This window comes from Limanda limanda, chromosome 21 (genome assembly GCF_963576545.1).
Source record: "Limanda limanda chromosome 21, fLimLim1.1, whole genome shotgun sequence".
Taxonomy (NCBI): Eukaryota; Metazoa; Chordata; class Actinopteri; order Pleuronectiformes; family Pleuronectidae; genus Limanda; species Limanda limanda.
In genome coordinates, this window is record NC_083656.1 from 1,727,122 (window position 1) to 1,749,718 (window position 22,597).

The 22,597-nt window shown below is 42.3% G+C and overlaps 1 protein-coding gene across 4 annotated transcripts in view; it reads right to left on the reverse strand.

Annotated features, from left to right (window-relative positions):
* The window catches only part of myo1d (myosin 1D), an 87,812-nt gene that overhangs the window by 22,906 nt on the left and 42,309 nt on the right, over nucleotides 1-22,597 (reverse strand). For all 4 annotated transcript variants that reach the window (XR_009683274.1, XR_009683275.1, XR_009683273.1 and 1 more), the window contains exons 17-20: nucleotides 11,077-11,300; nucleotides 10,416-10,554; nucleotides 8,725-8,829; nucleotides 8,450-8,563 (exon numbers count right to left, since the gene is read on the reverse strand). Coding sequence is in view for 1 of the 4 variants with exons in the window: in XM_061094399.1 (XP_060950382.1) it covers nucleotides 8,450-8,563; nucleotides 8,725-8,829; nucleotides 10,416-10,554; nucleotides 11,077-11,300 (582 nt within the window). In the remaining 3 variants the exon portion in view is untranslated. The remainder of the gene's footprint in view (nucleotides 1-8,449; nucleotides 8,564-8,724; nucleotides 8,830-10,415; nucleotides 10,555-11,076; nucleotides 11,301-22,597) is intronic.

A 22,597-nucleotide genomic window follows, 5' to 3' on the forward strand; every position in this document is an offset into this window, starting at 1 on the left:
GAGGAGGAGGAGGAGGAGGAGTGTTTGAGGAGGAGGAAGAGGAGGAGGAGGAGTGTGTGGAGGAGGAGGAGGAGGATGAGCAGGAGTAGGAGGAAGAGGAGGAGCAGGAGGAGGAGGAGGAGGAGTGTGTGGAGGAGGAGTGTGTGGAGGAGGAGGAGGAGGAAGAGGAAGAGGAGGAGAAGGAGGAAGAGGAGGAGGATGAGCAGGAGGAGGAGGAAGAAGAAGAGGAGGAGGAGAAGGAGTGTGTGGAGGAGGAGGAGGAGGAGGAGGAGGAGGAGGAGGAGGAGGAGGAGGAGGAGGAGGAGGAGGAGGAGGAGGAGGAGGAGCAGGAGTAGGAGTAGGAGGAGGATGAGTAGGAGGAGGAGGAGGAGGAGGAGGAGGAGGAGGAGTAGGAGGAGGAGGAAGAAGAAGAGGAGGAGGAGGATGAGCAGGAGTAGGAGGAGGAGGAGGAGGAGGAGGAGGAGGAGGAGGAGGAGTGTGTGGAGGAGGAGGAGGAGGAGTAGGAGGAGAAGGAGGAGGAGGAAGAAGAGGAGGAGGAGAAGGAGGAAGAGGAGGAGTGTGTGGAGGAGGAGGAGGAGGAGGAGTAGGAGGAAGAGGAGGAGGAGGAGGAGGAGGAGACGGGTCCAGCTCGCTCATGTAGCTCCAACACGACGCCCGTGACTTCACAAACAAACACTTCACGTAAATCACCAGGAATCGAACCCCCGGGCGAAGCCTCTCTCTCCGTGGAGCCACCCGGACGCAGCTAATTGCACGGGAAGCCGTTACATTTACATTTTTATTAAAGGCTGAACTGATTGAACCAGAGTCTGTTTCTAATGAGTCGGGTAATGAGACTTTCTGATTTGTTGCCTTGTGTCAATTTTTTGTCTCAATCCGCCCGATCAGTTTCAACTTGAGAATGAACTTCATTAGGAGGCGTTTATCCTCCCAGACATCTGCTCTGCTGTTGCACACACACAGACACACACACACACACACACACACACACAGACAGACACACACACAGACACACACACAGACACACACACACACAGACACACACACACACGTGATGATTGTACAGTTCATTACTGAAACTCGGCCCTGGAAACACTCAGCGATACGAGGGGTCTTTTAATCACGAAAGCAATCTGTGTGTCATCAATTCTGTGGCATTTTGTTTTACTGATTAATCACGATAACTATTTTTGATCATTCAAGAAAAATAAGCCAAATGTTTTCCTCCTAAAGTTTCCCAATAAAGAAGATTTCCTACTTGTATTTATCTTATGAGACAGTAAACTGTGGAAACAGGTTCATTTGAAGATCTCCTCTCGAACAGGAGGAACGTGTTATCGATATGTTTTTGGACCAACGCTCAGTGTCTCAATGTTAAAGACAGAAGAAAAACATTCTTTCCATCCAATCTGCTCCAACACTAAATTAGTTTTTTGTCCATCCTTCCTCTAAGTATTTTTTTGCCAACAGCATAAACATCTCAAACCGTTGAGAGGAAATAGAGTTTTGCTTCTCTCGTGTGTTTTTCACACCTCTCGCCTCCAGTGTGATCTTGAATCGAGACGGTTGTTGCTGCGTAAACAGGAACGATTGCAGCATGTGTGAGAAAACAACTCTTCGCCTCATGTCTTGTCTGTATATTTATTAACGAAGCCGTGTTCCCAGAGTGTAAATGTGCTGCAGTGACAGGACGACACAGAAGGAAACTCCTGCACAATGTCGACCTGCAGTCACAGGGCTGCAGCTGCCGTGAGGACATCAGCAGGTTCTGTCCTCACGGGAGCAACTTATCGGTTCTATAACACGTCCCTACTGTCCTGTGAGGGAGGGAGAGCGGGACAAAGACATGGAGAGGAACACCTGGAGGCTCTGAATGTCCTGTAATTAGGGTTGCAAAGGGGCAGAAAGTGTCCGGTAAATTTCCGGAAACTTTCCATGGGAAGTTAAGCTCGGGAATTTTGAAAAAACAAAAAAACCTACGCAAATGTAACGCTGTTCAATTAAAACATCATTCAAAACTCTATTTTAAAGATGTATGGAACATTGAGTTTCAACCCTCCACTGTGCATTCTTCCATCACATGCACAGATAACTCCCAGCATGCTTCACTCTACAGCAGGGCTACTGAGGCCTGCTGTAGAGTGCAGGACTAGTCAGGTAAGTTTCCATGATATTACTGGGAAAATATATTAGCATGCTGATTGAGGATTGTTCATCTGTTCATCTAGACTATTTCCATTCATTTATCCATCAATTGTAAAATATGTTTACAGACGATTCCAATAGTTTGGCTAACTATTTATATCTCTGGCATTGCATTAGTGTGTTTTTATAAACTTTTTTCTCATCTTATTCTACAGAACAATGCCACGTGCACTTTCTCATGTGTGGAGACATTTTACCCCATCCAATGTAGAAGGAAAGGCTGTGTACATTTGCAAATACTGTGCAAAGACCTATGTTAAGAATGACACAACTATGCAGAAGCATATAGTCAAGTGCCCAAAGTTTCCTCAGGACTCAAATCAGCCTATGACAAAACAAAATGTTTATATTTATGTCTGTATATGACAAGTAGGGCTGCAACTCACGACTATTCTGATAGTCGATTAGTCACCGATTATTGAAACGATTAATCGACTAATCGGATTATGAATGACACAAACTCTCAATTGCTATTATTTAGCAAGCAGCTTTTAAATTTAGCTTGAGGTTGTTCAAGGCATGTGATGACTGAAAATAAAGACAATAAAGATTGATACTTCATTATAAAAAATGTCTTTTAATAAACTTTGCTGCATATAAGGGTACAAAAGCAAAGAAAAATCAAGTTTTTGTCCATTTAAAACCAAGGACAGGCAAAGTGCTAATAAAAAATATTAATTTAAATTCAAGTTTCCCTTTTTACTGTGAACCCAGAACAGGCCAAGTGCTGGTACTAAAAATAAATTAAAATTCAAGTATCCATTTTTCGTGTTAACAAAAAAGGACAGGGAAAATAACATTAATAAAAACATCAACAAACGAAACTACAGTCTTCTTCAGACTAAATCATTTTGATTAAAACAAGACGTTTGTCAGGCAATAGGATAATATTTCGCTTTTAAACTCGTTAAAAAAAAGTTTAAACCATATTTTTGTAATGGATTCTAGAATCCTGCACGCAGGTATAAACGCTTATATATAACACGTGACAGAGGCGAGTCCGCATCGTCTCCGTTACGAAGTCACACGTGACTCCTCCTCCTCACACGCGTGTGTCCTGCTTCCGTGCAGAGCAGGTCCGCTGTGCAGATACTGCAGGTAGTTTTTTTCAGGCTGTTACAGCTGAAGTTCTCCGGAACTTTTTACTTCCTGGTGCGCGACTGCGCGCGGCAGCGGACGCCGACATTGGTCCATGTTCTGTCGCTATTGCACATGCGCGACTTTCAGAGATAGGAAGGGAGCGAGATGTCTCACTCCTCAGCTACTTCCATCAGCACCTCCGGTAAAACGACCTTTAGTTCCGCTGCGCGGCACGAGAAACACGCGCTACGACGTCACCAACGATTCATCGACTAGTAAATTCATCGGCGACTAAATTACCAACAACATTTCCAGTTAATTCCCGTTAATTCCCATGGAAAGTTTCCAACTTTGAATATTCCCGGAATTTTGCAACCCTACCTCGTGTGATGAGGAGACTGATGATGATGTTAACGGGACAGAAAATAGGAAAAACGTCGCCCCCCACCCCCCCCATCCTGCAAGTTGCTTCTAAAATGATAATTCATGCTTCAAGACATTTTCATCCTGATCCCGTGTATTAATAGATTTGCATAATTTCCGAAAGCAGCATTTTTAGTCCATTGTTCCGTGTTCTGCACATTTTTCCTGTGAGTGAACATACTAAACTTAAAGATGAGTGAATACAAAAATATTTAAAAAAAAAAAAGAATACAGCAGCGAGAAAGTAAGTGAGGAGAGCGAGAGCCGGGCGGGGGGGCGGGGAGAGAGAGAGATCACAAATAATCCTCGGCGGGAAGAAAAGAGAGCGAATCTGAGCACAGGCCCGAACGACACCAGACATCAGCTGATCTGCCCTGCCGCTCGGTATCCATGACAACACTGTCTCCTGGGAGGTTGTCATGACAACAACGGGAGGAGAGAATAAGCGGCGGCAGCGTGGGGGGTGTGAGGGGGGACAACACTGAGATAAGGGGGGGATAGAGGGGGAGACGGGTGAGACGGGGATGGGTGCAGGACAGAAATAGAATGAAAGAGAGAGAGAAGATGGAGGGAAGCAGCGAGATGAGTCAGAGGAGGGCGATCGATAGAAACAGTATTTGTTTTATTTAACGAGTAAGACGATGTAATGATTCTTCTTCTGCAGCGCAGGCAGTAAACCGGCGGATAAATCCTCTGGCAGACGCTTGTTGGCTCCTCCCTCTAAAGCACCGGCCGTTTATCAGCCCGGGCTCACGGCAGGAGCAGCAGTAAGTATGGTACGGCATGGGGGGGGGGGGCGGGGGTCGTGTGGTGTTAGCCCCTCGGTGCTAATCAACAACGAGCTAACTGCTCTCCCCTCGGTTTGACCTTCTCCGATCGATAGCTCCCTCTGCACTTCCTCTCACCTGCATTTACACTTACTGCATTAACAGTCCTGATATCATGGATGTGAAAGAGCAGCAGCGATGATTCTCTTCTCAACTAGGACGGCTGCTTGCGTCAAAGATCTATACGTTATTCTATGGGAAATTGATGAAAATGTTGAAAAACACCCTCAAAGATTCTGGATTTGCCGCCTGATCCTCAACTAAAATGTAACGGTTCCTCACCTGAGCCAAACCACAACCTTGCACCATGTTTTGTGGCGAACCCGATAACAGGCGGAGCTAACTAGAAGTACTAAGTCAAGTGATCACCTCCGCCGAGGCCCGACTCTCTATATTCAATCAAAACGCATCTAATAGGCAACCTCACAGTTGATGGTGTTTTCTGACCAGGTCACGGAAACATTTAAAAACGAAACAACAGCCTCTAGACATGAATCCAATTTCAGCGAGAAGACAAAATAAATAAAAACAGAAAACATGAACCTGCCGTGAAAACCGCCTCATGTGGAGCAGCTTGAACAGAATCATGGACGTGAAAGAGCAGCAGCGATGATTCTCTTCTCAGTTACAACTAGGACGGCTGCTTGTGTCATATATCTATATTTCTATACTTTATTCTATGAGAAATTGATGAAAATGTTGAAAAACACCCTCAAAGATTCTGGGTTTGCCGCCTGATCCTCAACTAAAATGAGCCAAACCACAACCTAACCTTGCACCATGTTTTGTGGCGAACCCGATAACAGGCGGAGCTAACTAGAAGTACTGACAGGGTTCATACACATTTTGACCAGTGGATTTCCATGACTTTTCCATGACTTTTCAATAACTTTAAACCAAATTTCCATGACCGAACATTTTGTGAAATCTCGGCGTATACGCGAAAAAGTGACAAAATGCAGTATTCAAACTAACAATGAGAATTCCAAGGCAGACAGTATACCTTAAATGACACAAACCCAAGTAAGCCTGCCTATATTTTGAGCGTATTTCTTTAAAAGCATATGAATTATTTAAAACTCAGCGTAAATTAACTAGGGATGGGCATTCGATTACATTTTCTTAATCGATCGTGTATTAATTATGCCCATCCCTAAAATGAACCACATGAAAATATGAATATAACAAATTTCCAGGACTTTTCCAAAACTTTTGGGAGATCATTTTTTTCCATGACTTTTCCAGGTCTGGAAAAACACATTTTAAAATTCCATGACTTTTCCAGGTTTTCCATGACCCTACGAACCCTGTACTGAGTTAAGTGATCACCTCCGCCGAGGCCCGACTCTCTAAATTCAATCTTAACGCATCTAATAGGCGTCTCCATTTTGTTTCAGCCCCGAGAAGCATCCTGATGAGATGCCTGAACCACCTCAACCTTCTCAGTCTCACGTGAAGCAGCAGCAGCTCCACTGGAAACCGGAAAAATTCACATAAATATTCCCTGGCCCCTGAACTGGAACCCAGTTATAACGTGTTCTCCTCCTGTGGCGTCGCTGTGTGAAAGCTGCAAACCAACAAACTGTGGCTCCTCCTCCTCCTCCTCCAGCTCCACATGTGACTGAGCTCTATCCATCAACTCACGAGCGTGTGTGACTCAATGACCAATAACTAAGAATCTCCCTAACTCCCGCTGATCTCTCTCTCTCTCTCTCTCTCTCTCTCTCTCTCTCTCTCTCTCTCTCTCGCCATCTGTCTAAACGCCGTCTCCCAGTTTCTCTTCCAGCTGCAGCCGCCCGGCCTCTGGCGTCCGTCTGCAGACTCTCTAACTCCCTCCCATCACTCTGTCAGATTGAACACTGGGACGTGTCTTGTCAAAGCCGTCAACCGCACGTCAGCCTCATATCTCACTCGCCTCACCAGGCTTCGGGGGGGGCGTAGTATCTGTCGCCTTCACTTCCTGTTTCATTGCCGCCTCACCTCCAAGGTCAGTGTCACAGCAGAGCGTAAATGGAGGAATCAGAAACACTTTCCTTTAAACGCTGCTTTCTGCTCTCGTTTGTTTTCCTAACTTCAACCTGTTTAGTTTTCATTTGCTCTTTGTAGTTCCAGCTTCAGACCTTCAGGAGGAATCGTCTGGTTGTCTCCTCTTCAAAGAGACGTTTGAAACGTAGGAAGCGTTTTGTGAAGGTTAAATTTAGGCTTGAAGCTGCGATGATTAAACAGTTCAACATTTTGGGGAATATTTCAATTCTCACATAATAGCTACGATGTTTATTTTGCTCAATAAACAAGGAAAGCGACCACTGTCCGTTTGTTTGTATGTTTTTTAGCAGGATTACGCAAAAACCACATAAATAGACTTCAAAAAATTGTATTTAATGAAGATGTAAATTGAGTATTTCTGAAATCTGGCAACCTCACAGTTGATGGTGTTTTCTGAACAGGTCACGGAAACATTTAAAAACGAAACAACAGCCTCTAGACATGGATCCAATTTCAGCGAGAAGACAAAATAAATAAAAACAGAAAACATGAACCTGCCGTGAAAACCGCCTCATGTGGAGCAGCTTGAATATGAATTAAAAGAAGCCAATGCAGAGCAGAATTTGATTTTTTGCATATTGACATGAAAACAGATCTGGTGGTAAACACAGAGAAAACAGAATCACCTGAGCCACAACTGCCACTCAGGCCTGATGTTTGTGTTTTAATTCTCACATCACGAAACACAGACGTGAGGCAGAAAAACAAACTATCACAAGCTCATTTGATTGACTTGCTGAATATTCATCTTTCCAATTTACACAGAAATATGAGACTCCGGCTGCACGTTGGATGAATCAGCAGCAAAGACACAAGTCTCCTCTCGAGCAGTAATTTGATCTATGGATTTTCATTTCAGGCTGCTCAAGTGTGTAACCTGTAATTCAATACACATCACAAACAATTCTGCATAAGTCCTTCTCCCATGTGACACTGGTTTACAGCGCATGAAACAGGGTTTTATGGATCTGCATCAAGAAGATCTCTGCTTCTATTAACTCGATTTATACAGTCTGTATATTTAGAATTATGTTCTGTGCGTGTTTATATGTCTCAGTGGAAGAAACTGGATGTAATGCATCACGCTCCTGGTGTAACCGCCCACACACATCACTGTGGACGATATGAAACGGTCCAATGCGTCTTAGCAGAAAAACATATATCCAGAAGCTTTACTCTGCATTTTAATACAAGACTTCTCCAGTTTATTGATTCATCATAAGAGGGAAATGATCCAACCTCCTGAGCAGAGCTGCGTGAATCTGCTTTTCTCAGACTCGAGCTCAGGAGGCCGGACATGACGTTTGAATTCTGCTGCGGAAGGATCAGTGTTTTTGGAATCTACTCGTCTTCATCTACATCGCTCCTCTTCTTCATCCTGAGATATATGGATTCTTTCGGTTTTGTAGCAGCTGACTCAAGAAAAGCTTTTGTAAACTATTGTAAAAATCTTTTAAACTTTGTTTTTGTAGAACAGTGTCATTGCTTTTAATGTGTGTTTCCTTTAATTCCTTTTTGTCATCGATTCTCATATGTTTCTGTGCTTTATTCTATTTGCTATTTTTATATATTATTACTTGTGTTTATATATTATTACATAATTATTATAACTAATAACTATTATAATTAGTAATGTTTATATATGATCCATTCTTATATTAATTTGCCTCCCATCATGACCACGACTTCCAGGCAGAAGAGAAACTGCATCTCCTTCCTGAATCAATACAGGATAAATAAAGTAAATAAGTGTAGTAGGTCCCTGTGTGTAACCACCCTGTGTGTAACCACCCTGTGTGTAACCACCCTGTGTGTAACCACCCTGTGTGTGTGATGAAGAAGGCTGTGAGGAAGAGGAGGGGTCCTACGTTGTAGAGTGGGATGCTCTTCATGGGCTTGTACTGCTTCAGCGGATCCATCTTGTACAGGTGGCGGTCAGTGATGAGCACAGTCCTGTCCTCAGACTTGTGGAAACGGTTGATCTGGGAAACACAAAGCACCTCATGAGTCCCCCCCCCACGGGAAACAGGAAGAGCTCACACACAAACACACAACTGAACCCCCTGCAGGCCGGGGCTGGAAACCAGGAGCGTTTCTTTCCTGTACAGACACATGTGATTGAGACGGTGGATGAATCCTCTACCTTGCGAACATTGCAGGAGAACAGCACCCTCATGAATTTGTCTTTCCGCTGCAGCTCGCTGGAGACGAGCGTGAAGGAGGCGGAGCTGTCGGGGCTGTCGCGCTTCTGTGCAACACAAAAGAAACACACACACAGAGAAGCTGTCAGAGACACACACAGAGAAACTGTCAGAGACACACACAGAACACACACACAGAACACACAGCAGCGACACTCGTCAAGTTCAGAGGAGGACGGAGAGGAAGAGCTTCCAGCGAATACACACGCTGATATATCAAGGCATATAAAACCTTTTTATGAAATTACTGGAATTATGAATAGATACAAGATACAATCTGCATTTAATGACTCTGCAGTTGACATGTGTTTTTATCAGCTTAGATTTCCACAGATGTAGATGTGACTCCTCGGTGAACACGTTACTTTGGCGAGACAGCGAGGTGAGACAGCTGCTCAGTTCTGGTTTTTGATTTTTCGTTCCAGACGTCGAACATGACTCAATGGGAGAAAAGACAGAAGGTGAACTTCTCTGTTTGTAGGAAACAAGGTAACTGATTTACTTTAGCGTGTTAAAAACCAAAATGCGATCGTCTAGTTCTTCTTCTTCCTGTTGGCGTCAGTTATCGTAGCTCCGCCGTGCGCATGGCGCTCGTTTCATCACCTGGCTGGAACATCTGTCTTCTTCATATCTCAGTAGGGTTGCAAAATTCCGGGAATATTCAAAGTTGGAAACTTTCCATGGGAATTAACGGGAATAAACTTGAAATTTTGTGGATAATTTATACTAACTGTATTTACCTTGTCATATACAGACATAAATATAAACATTTTGTTTTGTCATAGGCTGATTTGAGCCCTGAGGAAACTTTGGGCACTTGACTATATGCTTCTGCATCGTTGTGTCATTCTTAACATAGGTCTTTGCACAGTATTTGCAAATGTACACAGCCTTTCCTTCTACATTGGATGAGGTGAAATGTCTCCACACATGAGAGAGTGCACGTGGCATTGTTCTGTAGAATAAGATGAGAAAAAAGTTTGTAAAAAAACACTAATGCAATGCCAGAGATATAAGTAGTTAGCCAAACAATTGGAATCGTCTGTAAACATATTTTACAATTGATGGATAAATGAATGGAAATAGGCTAGATGATCAGATGAACAATCCTCAATCAGCATGCTAATATATTTTCCCAGTAATATCATGGAAACTTACCTGACTAGTCCTTCACTCTACAGCAGGCCTCAGTAGCCCTGCTGTAGAGTGAAGCATGCTGGGAGTTATCTGTGCATGTGATGGAAGAATGCACAGTGGAGGGTTGAAACTCAACGTTCCATACATCTTTAAAATAGAGTTTTGAATGATGTTTTTATTGCTCAGCGTCTAATTTGCGGTTTGTTTTTTTTCAAAATTCCCAAAATTCCCGACCTTAACTTCCCATGGAAAGTTTCCGCCCCTTTGCAACCCTATATCTCAGCGATCTTATTTGTGTGCTTTTAGTTTTAATTAGTTCTGATCATTTTGGCCAAGGCACTAGAAAGATATCGAGGTTCCAATCGCAGCATTAATATGGATTGTTAGAGAAAGTAACACCAGCTGATAGAACCAGTTTACAGCAGAAACACATGTATTCAAACACAAATAAACAAAGCTACAAACAAGCCAGACGGCTACAATCCCTCCCGCTCACCAGATAGTTTCCTTCCCAGGCTCGCTGCAGGCCCGAGTCGCTCCTGTTTCCCTTCAGCGCCTCCAGACAGGCGACCTTTGCCCTCACCTGCAGGGCCTCCTCTGGAGAAAGGCCTTTGATCAGAGTCCATGCCCACCACCTGCAGGTACACACAACCACACACACATAGAAAACTCAAGAGTGGAAACAACAAACCAGTGTGTCCACAGAGGATCCTGCACCGAGCCTTGATGGTTGGGCTGAGGAGAGGGGGGGGGGCAGCTGGAGTGTACTTATTGGCTTTTCACTCCCAGTTCCCGACGGCCAACATCACTTTCTGGGAAGGCTATTTTCCAACTGTGCCCGGCTACAATAAAAAAAAGAACTCAAACGGACGTGGGGATGAGTCTTTGAAGGAGGAAGAGGAATCGATGCTCAGCTTGAGCCCGAGGCCGAAGGAAACGTGTGAGAGAGCGAGTCGACTCATCTGGATGTGAAACCACCGGGCGCCGTGTCCTGCGGTGACGCTCTGATCCAAGCAGAGAAAACGATTTCTTCTTCAAACCCTTTCAAAGACTCGTCCTCTGTTTGAAACGACTCAATTGGAAGCAAACTGTTAAAGTGTTTAAATGTAATTTCCCGTGGAGCTGGAGCCTCCACCCGCTGCTCGCCGTCTCCCTACCTGCTGTAGATGCTCCTCAGCGCCTCCTCGAACTTGCGCAGGACCTTCGGCGGCGTCGGCCACTTGACGTGGCGCCCGTAGTCCTTCATGGACCGGACGTTCTTGAAGCGGCGGTTGACCTCGCGGATGTAGGACCTGACTTTGTAGCGGCGGTAAGCCTGAAGGATGACGAGGGCCGCTCGCATCCGCCGGTAACGCATCCGGGCGATGGTGCCCCTCCACACCTGGAGACCACATGAGGAAATACACATTCTGGGATTAGAGAAGCTGGTGAATATACCTTTGTTTTCATCTTTTAGATAGATAGATAGATAGATAGATAGATAGATAGATAGATAGATAGATAGATAGATAGATAGATAGATAGATAGATAGATAGATAGATAGATAGATAGATAGATAGATAGATAGATAGATAGATAGATAGATAGATAGATAGATAGATAGATAGATAGATAGATAGATAGATAGATAGATAGATAGATAGATAGATAGATAGATAGATAGATAGATAGATAGATAGATAGATAGATAGATAGATAGATAGATAGATAGATAGATAGATAGATAGATAGATAGATAGATAGATAGATAGATAGATAGATAGATAGATAGATAGATAGATAGATAGATAGATAGATAGATAGATAGATAGATAGATAGATAGATAGATAGATAGATAGATAGATAGATAGATAGATAGATAGATAGATAGATAGATAGATAGATAGATAGATAGATAGATAGATAGATAGATAGATAGATAGATAGATAGATAGATAGATAGATAGATAGATAGATAGATAGATAGATAGATAGATAGATAGATAGATAGATAGATAGATAGATAGATAGATAGATAGATAGATAGATAGATAGATAGATAGATAGATAGATAGATAGATAGATAGATAGATAGATAGATAGATAGATAGATAGATAGATAGATAGATAGATAGATAGATAGATAGATAGATAGATAGATAGATAGATAGATACTTTATTAATCCCGTGGGAAATTTAGATCATCCAGTAGCTTATACATGTAAACACTAATACACCTCACCGACATACATACATAAATCACAGAAACATAGGGACAACATTAGTGGTGGGGAAAAAATAGATTCTGTTCAGTATCGCGATATTTTGCGCCCGCGATTATATCGATACTGTAGCACAAAGTATTGCAATATTTTTTTTTTTTAATATTTATTTACAAATATATATGTAACAGCTCCTGGCTGGCAAAGCATGACGAGGAGAGTTTCAGAGTTTAAAAGATACCTAGTGTGTCTGAGGAAAGGATGTTCTCCACTGCAGGAGATATAGTAACGTTCCAGAGGAACTTTAACATCTGAGCAGGTTGACCAACTCCTTTTTCTGAACAAAAATGCCAAAATTCCCAAATGAAATTAACATTTTGGGTCATGACCTTGCAGGTCTCAATTTGATGGAAGCTCTAGGTTACTCTTATTTATATGATTGAGCTCAGTGTTCATGTGAGAGGTCTCCTACTCAGAAAATAATTACAAAGGTCCTGTGTCCTGAATGTTCAAGGACAAAGTTTTTGCACTTCAGTTAACGTGTAGAAGACAATGTTGTTCACAGAATTAAATGTGACATTTGAAGTGAGGTGAGCAGTCTTATTTTCCTCATTATTTGTAATGCCTTTGAATTATATGGGGGACATGAATCGCAATATATCGCAGAATCGAATCGCAATACTTGCAGTATCGCAATATATCGCAGAATCGCAATACTATTGAATTGTGGCCCAAATATCGCAATACTATTGAATCGTCAAATTTTTGCCAATTCCCACCCCTAGACAGTATATTACAGATCTACATAAATGGGTCTGAGCCTATGGTACAGAATACAGTGAATTGTGTCAGTGTCAGTGAAGAATTGATTTTGAAGAATTTAGCCAAGATCTAATTAAAACGACAACATGGGTGAAGTCAATGAGAATAAAAGTTCTCAACAGAACCAAATCATTGTGTTTGTGAGGCTTCTTTCTTTCTTCAAATCAAACTAAAATAGTAAATCACTTTTTGAATTTCCCCCAACAAACACTTACGTGGGTCATATTTATTATTTTTGCAACAGGCTCAATGTACGAGATACATATAGACAGAAATGCAACTCTTTCTATTCACTGCACAATATTCACATTAATATCTCTTCTAAACAAACTATTCATATTAAGATCTGTTCACTGCACAATTCTCTGTATTCTTTACAAAGGGTTTGCCTTGAAAATGGATATATAAATATAAATTCTGTATTTCCCCGTGTAAAAGTAGTTCTATGTACTCAAACAAATACCAGTACTTTGCAGTATGAAGCCGAGCATCTTCTGCTCCTGTAAATATTTCACAATAAAAACCTCAGATCTGTAGAAGACTCCTGGAGACGAGCTCTTTGAATAATGTGTAGAATCTACGAACTGGTCCTTTAAGCACAGGAGGAGCTGCACTAATGCAGAGAGGATTATGGGACATTTAGAACGACTGTATCTAGATCTGATTTATTTAGTAGAGCAGCCATCGCTCCCCGGGCTATTTTAGTCTTTATGCACTGGCGGTAAAAAGCCCGATCACGAAGAGGTCCCGCCCCCCCCGCATTAAGATCTAAATCACGATGACGACTGTAGCTATAAATAAAGCACAATACTGTGTTTGGGCTTTAGGATTATAAAAATAAAGTGTTTTCTCATTGCTCTTCATTAGACATTTATTAGATATTTATTTGTTATTCACCCGTCCTGGTTAGACACAGGGACTAAAACAAGGATCCAGTCCCGAGCCTGTAACCAAACACAGGTTGAAGGGCTATCAGACCCTCAGAAACATGAATAATAGATGCAAGTGGGACCCCAGGGAACCATAACTCCTGATCCCCCCCCCTCAATAAAATCACCACCATATGCTCCCCTTGTACTGTACACTCCCTCAGACACACACACACACACCCTCTCCATTATTTACACATATATTAGACCACAGTGCACCTACACAATGCTAAGTAATCTGCGGTGAAGGACGGCTCCTGGATTCCATCCGACTCTAATGCACAGTGATCATGAATATGTAAGTGTGTGGGGGAGGGGCCCGTCGGCAGGGAGACGGATTTCCTGCATTTGCATATTCAAACTGTGGAGGAGGTGGTTCTCACCTGAAGGGATTGGTGAGTAATAATTGGCAGAGGAGAGGATAAGTCGAGCTCCACTGGATTATGGACGCACAAGGTTAAACTGTGTGTTACTTCCACTGAGGAGGTTGTGTATTTCATTTCAGTTTGTGAGGAAAAACCACAAATGAGCATGAAACTTGGTGGAAGTGTGTGGTGTGAGTTGGGGAGAAGCCATCAAATATTTTTTTTTTTTTTCAGGTAATTTTAAATAAACACTGTACAGTTTCTCCGGGAATTATATTATATTATATATAATATATATTATAATCATATTTAATTATGGTTTATCTTATTTCACTTCACTGTATAAACGTAATTCACATACGTGTTATACCTGCACTTTTTTTCTTAGACTGTCGCACTGTTTGTATTTTGTATTGTTTTTGTGACTGTTCGTATTGTACTGTTTTGTTTTGTGATGTGTATTTTGTGTAGAACACTGAGAGCCACTTTACCGAGTCAAATTCCCTGTTTGTGCAAACTTACTTGGCCAATAAACCTGATTCTGATTTGTCAGAGAATATATCATGGACATATTTAGGCTTTAAAAACGGTTGTTTCTCGGTGCTGATCTTGTTAATTTTCTGATTTTCTTCAACAAAGATCTCATCTGCAATGATTTGTGATAAAAAAACTACTTGAAGGATCCCAGATGAGGATGAAACTTGGTGGAAGGATGTGGTGTGAAAGAACAAGGAAATGTTTGGACAATCTGAAGTGGTACATAGCTTATAATATTGAGGTGACATAATATATAGTAATTGTTGATTTTCAATCATGAATACTGACGTCTGTAAATACACACTTAAATATATTTCCCATATTATAACACTCATTCTTGCCAGAAGTGCCTTTTGAGTACTTAATGCTTTTTGTACTAATTTCTAGATTTTTTTAGAGAAGCCATCACATTTTGGGTTGGATCTGGCATTTTCTTCAGATGGCATGCGTTTCAAATTTTCATTAATTTGTCAGAGAATATATCATGTACATATTTAGGCTTTAAAAATGGCTGTTTCTCAGCGCTGATCTTGTTCATTTTCAGATTTTCTTCAACAAAGATCTCATCTGCAAAAAATCTCATAACATTGTTTGTGAGGAAAAAACTACTTTAAGGATCCAAGATGAGCATGAAACTTGGTGGAAGGATGTGGTGTGAGTTTGGGAAGAAGCCATCACATTTTGGGGTGGATCTGGCATTTTCTTCAGATGGCATGTTTTTCAAATTTTCATTAATTTGTCAGAGAATATATCATGGACATATTTAGGCTTTAAAAATGGCTGTTGCTCGGTGCTGATCTTGTTTTGTCAAAGATCTTATCTGCAAAAAAATCTCATAACGTGTCAAACACAAAGTGGTGAAGTCAGGTTTCCAGTGCCTGGTATCCACGTGGTGCACGAGCCTGAACCAGATCAACAACTGGGGTTTATTTTAAAGCTGCAAATCACCAGTTGTGTAGTGAAAGAGCGAAGTGGGAGGCGAGCAGCAAACAGGAAACAGATAAAAGAGAAATAAACCGTCTCCCCCGGCTGTGGAGCCTCATTACGATGTGTGACAGGTGGAAAGAGGAATAGAAACGCCTCTCCTGCCTCTCAAACAGCGGAGCGGAATGGCCACGGTGGTTGGTGGCGAGCTGATGAAGATGACTCTCGAGGGGGGGGGGGGGACGGCGGATAAATCAGGCCAATAACGAGGACGGTCTGCCCCCCCTCCCTCACTCTCTTCTGGCCAATAAAGCCATCTGATCATCCTTTGAGAGACTCTGCCATCCCGGAGCTCGCCCTCGCCGCGCTCCGGGATTTACGAGATCATCAAAGCCAGATTGGGGATCTTTGTCGTCGCAACAAAGCGGGACAGATTGCTGGGGTTCAGGGGGGGGGGGGTGCATTCACAAATCACACGTGCCAGGGCAACTGGTGCGAGCAGGTTGAGACCGACAGGACACATGACCTGCTGCTGGACGCCTTTATTCTAACAGAATACAAGGAATTTGCTCTGGTTATTGGTGCAAACAATGAACATAGAAACATAAAAACACAATAAATACAACATGCATAGGAGAGCAATAAAAAATAGGAAACCAGTATTTATTTACTCACTGTTTACTTCTTATTTACTCACTTTTTACCAATATTTATACAAAGTAACATTTACTTTGACATAAACATTTCTGAATAAAAATATATAAAAGATATAAAAAGTGAAGTAAAAAGTGAAATTCTAAATGCAAAACAGTTAACAGTGTCAGATTGCAATATGCAATGTAATGCAGTATAATATAATATGATATGATATAATGTGTTAATTTAACACATCCTGGAGGTGTGGGGGTGGAGTAAGAGTCCGAGTCAGGTGGGGGGGGTCCCGGGCCTGGTTGATAAGGACCCCTGCAGTCGGGACCGAACTCTAATAAAACGCTGTTAGCTGATTATTAACAGCAGGACTAGAAGCTGACAGGTGAAGACGGATGGGCCCGGCCGCACCGTGGACTCACTTCACTGGGTTTCCACGTCCTCTCGGGGATATCGAGCTGGTTTTTCCTGTGACATGCTCGATATATGAGGTGGGCGGATGGGGGAGGTGGGGAGGGGGGGGCGGAGTCAAGAGCCTGTGACACAATCTGGCGAAGCTGCAGCGTGCTCTGACCAAGGGCCGTCACGGGGAGACACCGGGCCAGAGCTCAGCATCATCAATCCATACGGAGCCACCGGTGACATCACTGCACTGAGGCTGGTTCCTCATTCCTTCAATCAACACTCCTGCTTTTATGTGGTTTACATTTTTTTTAGCTCTGGATTGATTTTCCTTAATGACGTAGAAAGCAAACGGGTTCAAACTGATCTTCGTCAACTCGGCCTCCTTCAAAGTATTGAAGATCCGATTGAACGGCTTCGGACAGAACAGCCATCAATTAGACGAGAGTGGAACAAATAGATCGGAGGAATGTGGTCGATGGTCGGCAGCTTGAAATGACACATTAGTCCGACATGTTGCAAGGACACACAATAAAAAATCTCCTTATTGGAGAAGAAAGTCATTAAAATGATAATGTAAAGTAAAAACGAACCCACTGTGCGTGTACTTGTATGTTCTTTAAATATTTGCACTTTGTACTTCAATGTGTGTGTCACCTGTTATTTCATTGAACATCTGAAGAACTACAGGCAGGACAAGCTGCTGACGCAAATCATGGAAATCCTCTGTAGACCCGACTCGTTTTGGTTCAGCCCCTAATTAATAAAACACAGACCCACTTTTAAAACATTGCTCCATAGCGCCCCCGGTGGTCAGAAACCTCAGCAGGGTTCCTTTCATCTTTAAACGTAGGTTTTGATATCGATGATTCATAATCATTCATCTCATTTTACAAAATAACAAATATTGTAAAAATAATCTCTAGAGGAATCGAGGCAAACAAAATCTGTTCCCTATGGCTGTGAGACAAATGCAAGTTGCCATGGTTACAGCCTTTAGAGTTTTATTATAACCACAGGTTTTTGTGCTACTGTAAGTTATTTCGAGGCTGCAGCTCTGAAAGAAACCTCGGACAATCGATAATGAAGCCTTGAAAAAAATATATGGTATAGTTTTTTACTCGTATCAAGTTCTATTCAATTCAGATGTATTATTTATTATTTTATTTTTATCTTAAGGTACTTTACACTGTATAGTGACTAGGGTTGCAAAGGGGAGGAAAGTTTCCGGTAAATTTCCGGAAACGTTCGGTTCCAATTGTTTGGCTAACTATTTATATCTCTGGCATTGCATTAGTGTTTTTTTACAAACTTTTTTCTCATCTTATTCTACAGAACAATGCCACGTGCACTCTCTCATGTGTGGAGACATTTCACCTCATCCAATGTAGAAGGAAAGGCTGTGTACATTTGCAAATACTGTGCAAAGACCTATGTTAAGAATGACACAACGATGCAGAAGCATATAGTCAAGTGCCCAAAGTTTCCTCAGGACTCAAATCAGCCTATGACACAACAAAATGTTTATATTTATGTCTGTATATGAAAAGGTAAATACAGTTAGTATAAATTACCCACAACGTTTCCAGTTTATTCCCGTATATTCCCGTTAATTCCCGTTAATTCCTGTTAATTCCCATGGAAAGTTTCCCACTTTGAATATTCCCGGAATTTTGCAACCCTAATAGAGATTATACTGTTTGTACGAGGAGCGAGTGGAGAGAGAGAAAAACACTTAAACAGAAGCAGCCTCATATCCACTGAGCACTAAAGCGACGCCAGATATATTAAAAGAGAAAGAGATAATAATAAAAGATAGAGAGAGAAACCAGAGGCCACATCACAAGCTGCTCTCACAGAGGAAACCCTTTCTCCTCCTTCAAACATCCAGCAAAAAAACAAGACAAATCCTCCTGGTTTGATGATCTGAGCCGGTGGAGTTTCTCTGGTGATGAAAACTAAACGACTCTGCAGGTTCCGAGCGGATCAGGAGATCAGAGCTGGACTTTCTGCTGAAGTCTGGCAGGAGGAGGAGGAGAGCCCAGCTATTCACTGATCCACTCAAGTCAGTTCCCCCCCCACCGACCCGAAAAACAAGATTCAAGTTATTACAGAACAATTCACTGCCTGAGGACACGAGTCACCCCCCCCACCCAGCCTGTAAAAGCTCTCTAACGCTCGTCACGTCTTGATAAACCCTCTGATACACAGAGAGCATGTAGAGCTTTGGAAAGCAATTAAAGCAGCGGCTCAGAATACACAAGGGGAGAAGTGTGTGTGTGTGTGTGTGTGTGTGTGTGTGTGTGTGTGTGTGTGTGTGTGTGTGTGTGTGTGTGGTTCTCTTCCCGTCATTGTTGCGACTCTGACGGCTACTGTGATGTGGATGGCTGAGCTTGAATTTATGAAATATTCATATTTTTTTTTTACCATGGAGCGAATGGAGGTGGGGGTGGGAGTCCCAATGTTTAATTTATAACTTGAGTTTTTATGTGGGAGATTTTCAGGCCCCAGTTCTTTAAGATGACATTTCTCTCACAGGGCTGATGACTGAGTGAAGAGATCCCTGTGTTGTTGTTGTTGTTGTTGTTGTTGTTTGTGGCACAACAGGAAGCTGTGCAGCACAGAGGCCTCACTGTGATAAGTGTAACGCTGGAGAGGATGTGGCTCCACCACACTGAGGACAAGGCTGAGAAATAATGCTAACATTTAAACAAAAACAAAACTGGAGGAACTGAATAAAGGACGGAGGGAAGAGCAGGATCATAGATTTATATATAAAGACTAGATGTCTCGTTCCACGGAGCCGGACGTCCGCACATTAGGGGTGGGAATTGGCAAAAATGTGACGATTCAATAGTATTGCGATATTTGGGCGACGATTCAATAGTATTGCGATTCTGCGATATATTGCGATACTGCAAGTATTGCGATTCGATTCTGCGATATATTGCGATTCATGTCCCCCATATTATTCAAAGGCATTACAAAAAATGAGGAAAATAAGACTGTTGAACTCACTTCAAATGTCACATTTAATTCTGTGAACAACATTGTCTTCTACACATTAACTGAAGTGCAAAGACTTTGTCCTTGAACATTCAGGACACAGGACCTTTGTTATTATTTTCTGAATAGGAGACCTCTCACATGAACACTGAGCTCCCAGCACATAACTTACAATTATTTAAATACTATACAGTAACATCAAGCAGACATAATAGAGTTACATAAACCTGAGAATAATCATATAAATAAGAGTAACCTAGAGCTTCAATCAAATTGAGAAAAATAAACAAATGTTTACTGCTAGAGTCCAGTCCAGTTGGATGAATGTTAAATTCATTTGGGAATATTGGCATTTTTGTTCAGAAAAAGGAGTTGGTCAACATGCTCAGATGTTAAAGTTCCTCTGGAACGTTACTATATCTCCTGCAGTGGAGAACATCCTTTCCGCAGACACACTAGGTATCTTTTAAACTCTGAAACTCTCCTCGTCACGCTTTTCCTACCAGGGGCTGTTACATATATAGTTGTAAAAAAAAAAAAAAAAAAAAAAAAAATTTAAAATTAAAAAAAATAAATAAATAATGCAATACTTTGTTTTACAGTATCGATATAATCGCGGGCGCAAAATATCGCGATACTGAACAGAATCGATTTTTTCCCCCACCACTACCGCACATGGCGGCCATCTTGCTAGGGGGCATCTCGCTCACCCATAACATTGTGTTGGTAAATAACCATAACTTGCTCAATTTTCAACCGATTTTGAAACGATCTGGTTTGTTATAAACGTCAGAGATGTAGTTATGACACTGCATAAATTATTCATTTTTTTTTAGAAAATAACATAATTATTCATAAGTATGCAGGGTCATAACTACATCTCTGACGTTTATAACAAACCAAACCGTTTAAAAATCGGGCTCCGTTGGCCGGCAACGCAGACGAGACATCTAGTCTTTGAATATAAATCTATGAGCAGTATTAAAAAGAGCTGTGAAGAAGCCCCGCCTCCTGGTACCCCCCCCCTCCTCCTCAGTGAAAGAGAGGTTATGGAGATTTAAAGGAGGTAAAATAAAAGCACAGCTACAGAAAAACAGCAACGGTCTCACACTCTGGTTCGGCAGCGGCTCGGTGGCTCGGGGCCGATTTGCAGATTGTGTTTTCTTCAGTTGTTTTATGGGGCCAATGAAGCAGCATCATTATGGATCCATGAGGGGAAACGGAGGGAGGAGGAGGAGTGTGTCTGAGCCGGTGACGGCCTTGGCACCGAGGGCCCGGCTGGCATGAGGCGGTGTGGTGTGCCAGGGGCTGATAAGGGGATTGCTCTGCCCAGAAGATCAGACTCGGCCCGGGATGTTTGTCTGAGTAACAGCTTGATAGACACCGGAGTCAATTCTGCTGTCACACCACTATTTGATTTTGTGTGTTGCTGAGTGCATGAGCCAGCCTGTGTGTGTGTGTGTTTGTGATGCACACACACACATGCATGCCTGGCCCTAACATTGACAGAGGGCAAGATTATAGAAAAAAAAACCCGCCTGCTGCTGCGCCTCCTCCGCCGCCAGGCTGCTCTGTTTGTTTTGCTGGAGGAGCGGCTCCTCCTCTGGGCTTTGGCTTCCTTATTGAAGTGCGCTTATCGAGGGAGATACAAGATAAGGGTTCTCCCGAGGGAGCGGTGGAAGAAACGCCCGTCTGCTGCGTCTGTGGGAAGAGCTCGCAGAGGGTCGCGAGGATCAATGCAGAGGTCAAGCAATCAATCGGCTACAGAAGTCAAAACCCTTTCATGCCCGAGAACTCGGAGGAACTCCCTCAGACACACGAAGGCAGCACGGAGTGTGGAGGAATCTGCCCACAGGAGGCTAATGTGAAAACAGTTAGGGGGGAAATAGTCCAGGCAAAGTAGCGTTTTAAGACCGACTAATTGTAAAAGAATTTTTTTCAGCATAGATCATTTCTATGAGGTGTCCAGAACAACATACTAAAAGTCCTAAGAAATCCTAGTTAAGGAAATATGTTTAATTCTCATCAATGTGCCAATAAGGCAACAATACACCCCAAAAAGACTATTTTTTTCCTTTACTCCTATCAAAATAAAACTTTACACAATGAAAGTAACCATGAAACGTAACATTTTTTGTATTACAAGTTTCTTTTGAAATGAATTTGACAAGCACATGAGCTCCACACTTATTGAATATGTCCAAATTTGCATAGGCAAACACCATTCATATGTATTACAAATACATACATAAATTCATTTTCAAAGAAACTTGTAATACAAAAAATGTTACGTTTCATGGCTACTTTCATTGTGTAAAGTTTCATTTTGATAGGAGTAAAGGAAAAAAATAGTCTTTTTGGGGTGTATTGTTGCCTTATTGGCACATTGATGAGAATTAAACATATTTCCTCAACTAGGATTTCTTAGGACTTTTAGTATGTTGTTCTGGACACCTCATAGAAATAATCTATGCTGAAAAAAATTCTTTTACAATTACTTCTATATTTGGCTCCAAAATGGGCTACTTTGCCTGGACTAAAATGTGTCCACTCTGCAGGATCGAGTTCTTAAAGTGTTCCGACGATGGATTCGGAGTCTTTGTGATACACCAACACAGAGCTGACAGACTCGGACGTGACATTTTGAAGCATCCAGGCGATTCTCTTGATTCTCTTCGCGTGTCCTTAATTTGAGAGCCAGCGAGAGCAGCGTTTACAGTCGCTCCGTCTATCACGGTTACAAAGCTCTGCTCGGCACGCCGGTCAGCGAACGCAGCACGAGCACAGCGAGACCCCCGGGACCTGAAGGTGTCGTGCAGCCAGTGATGTGTGATGAGCTCAG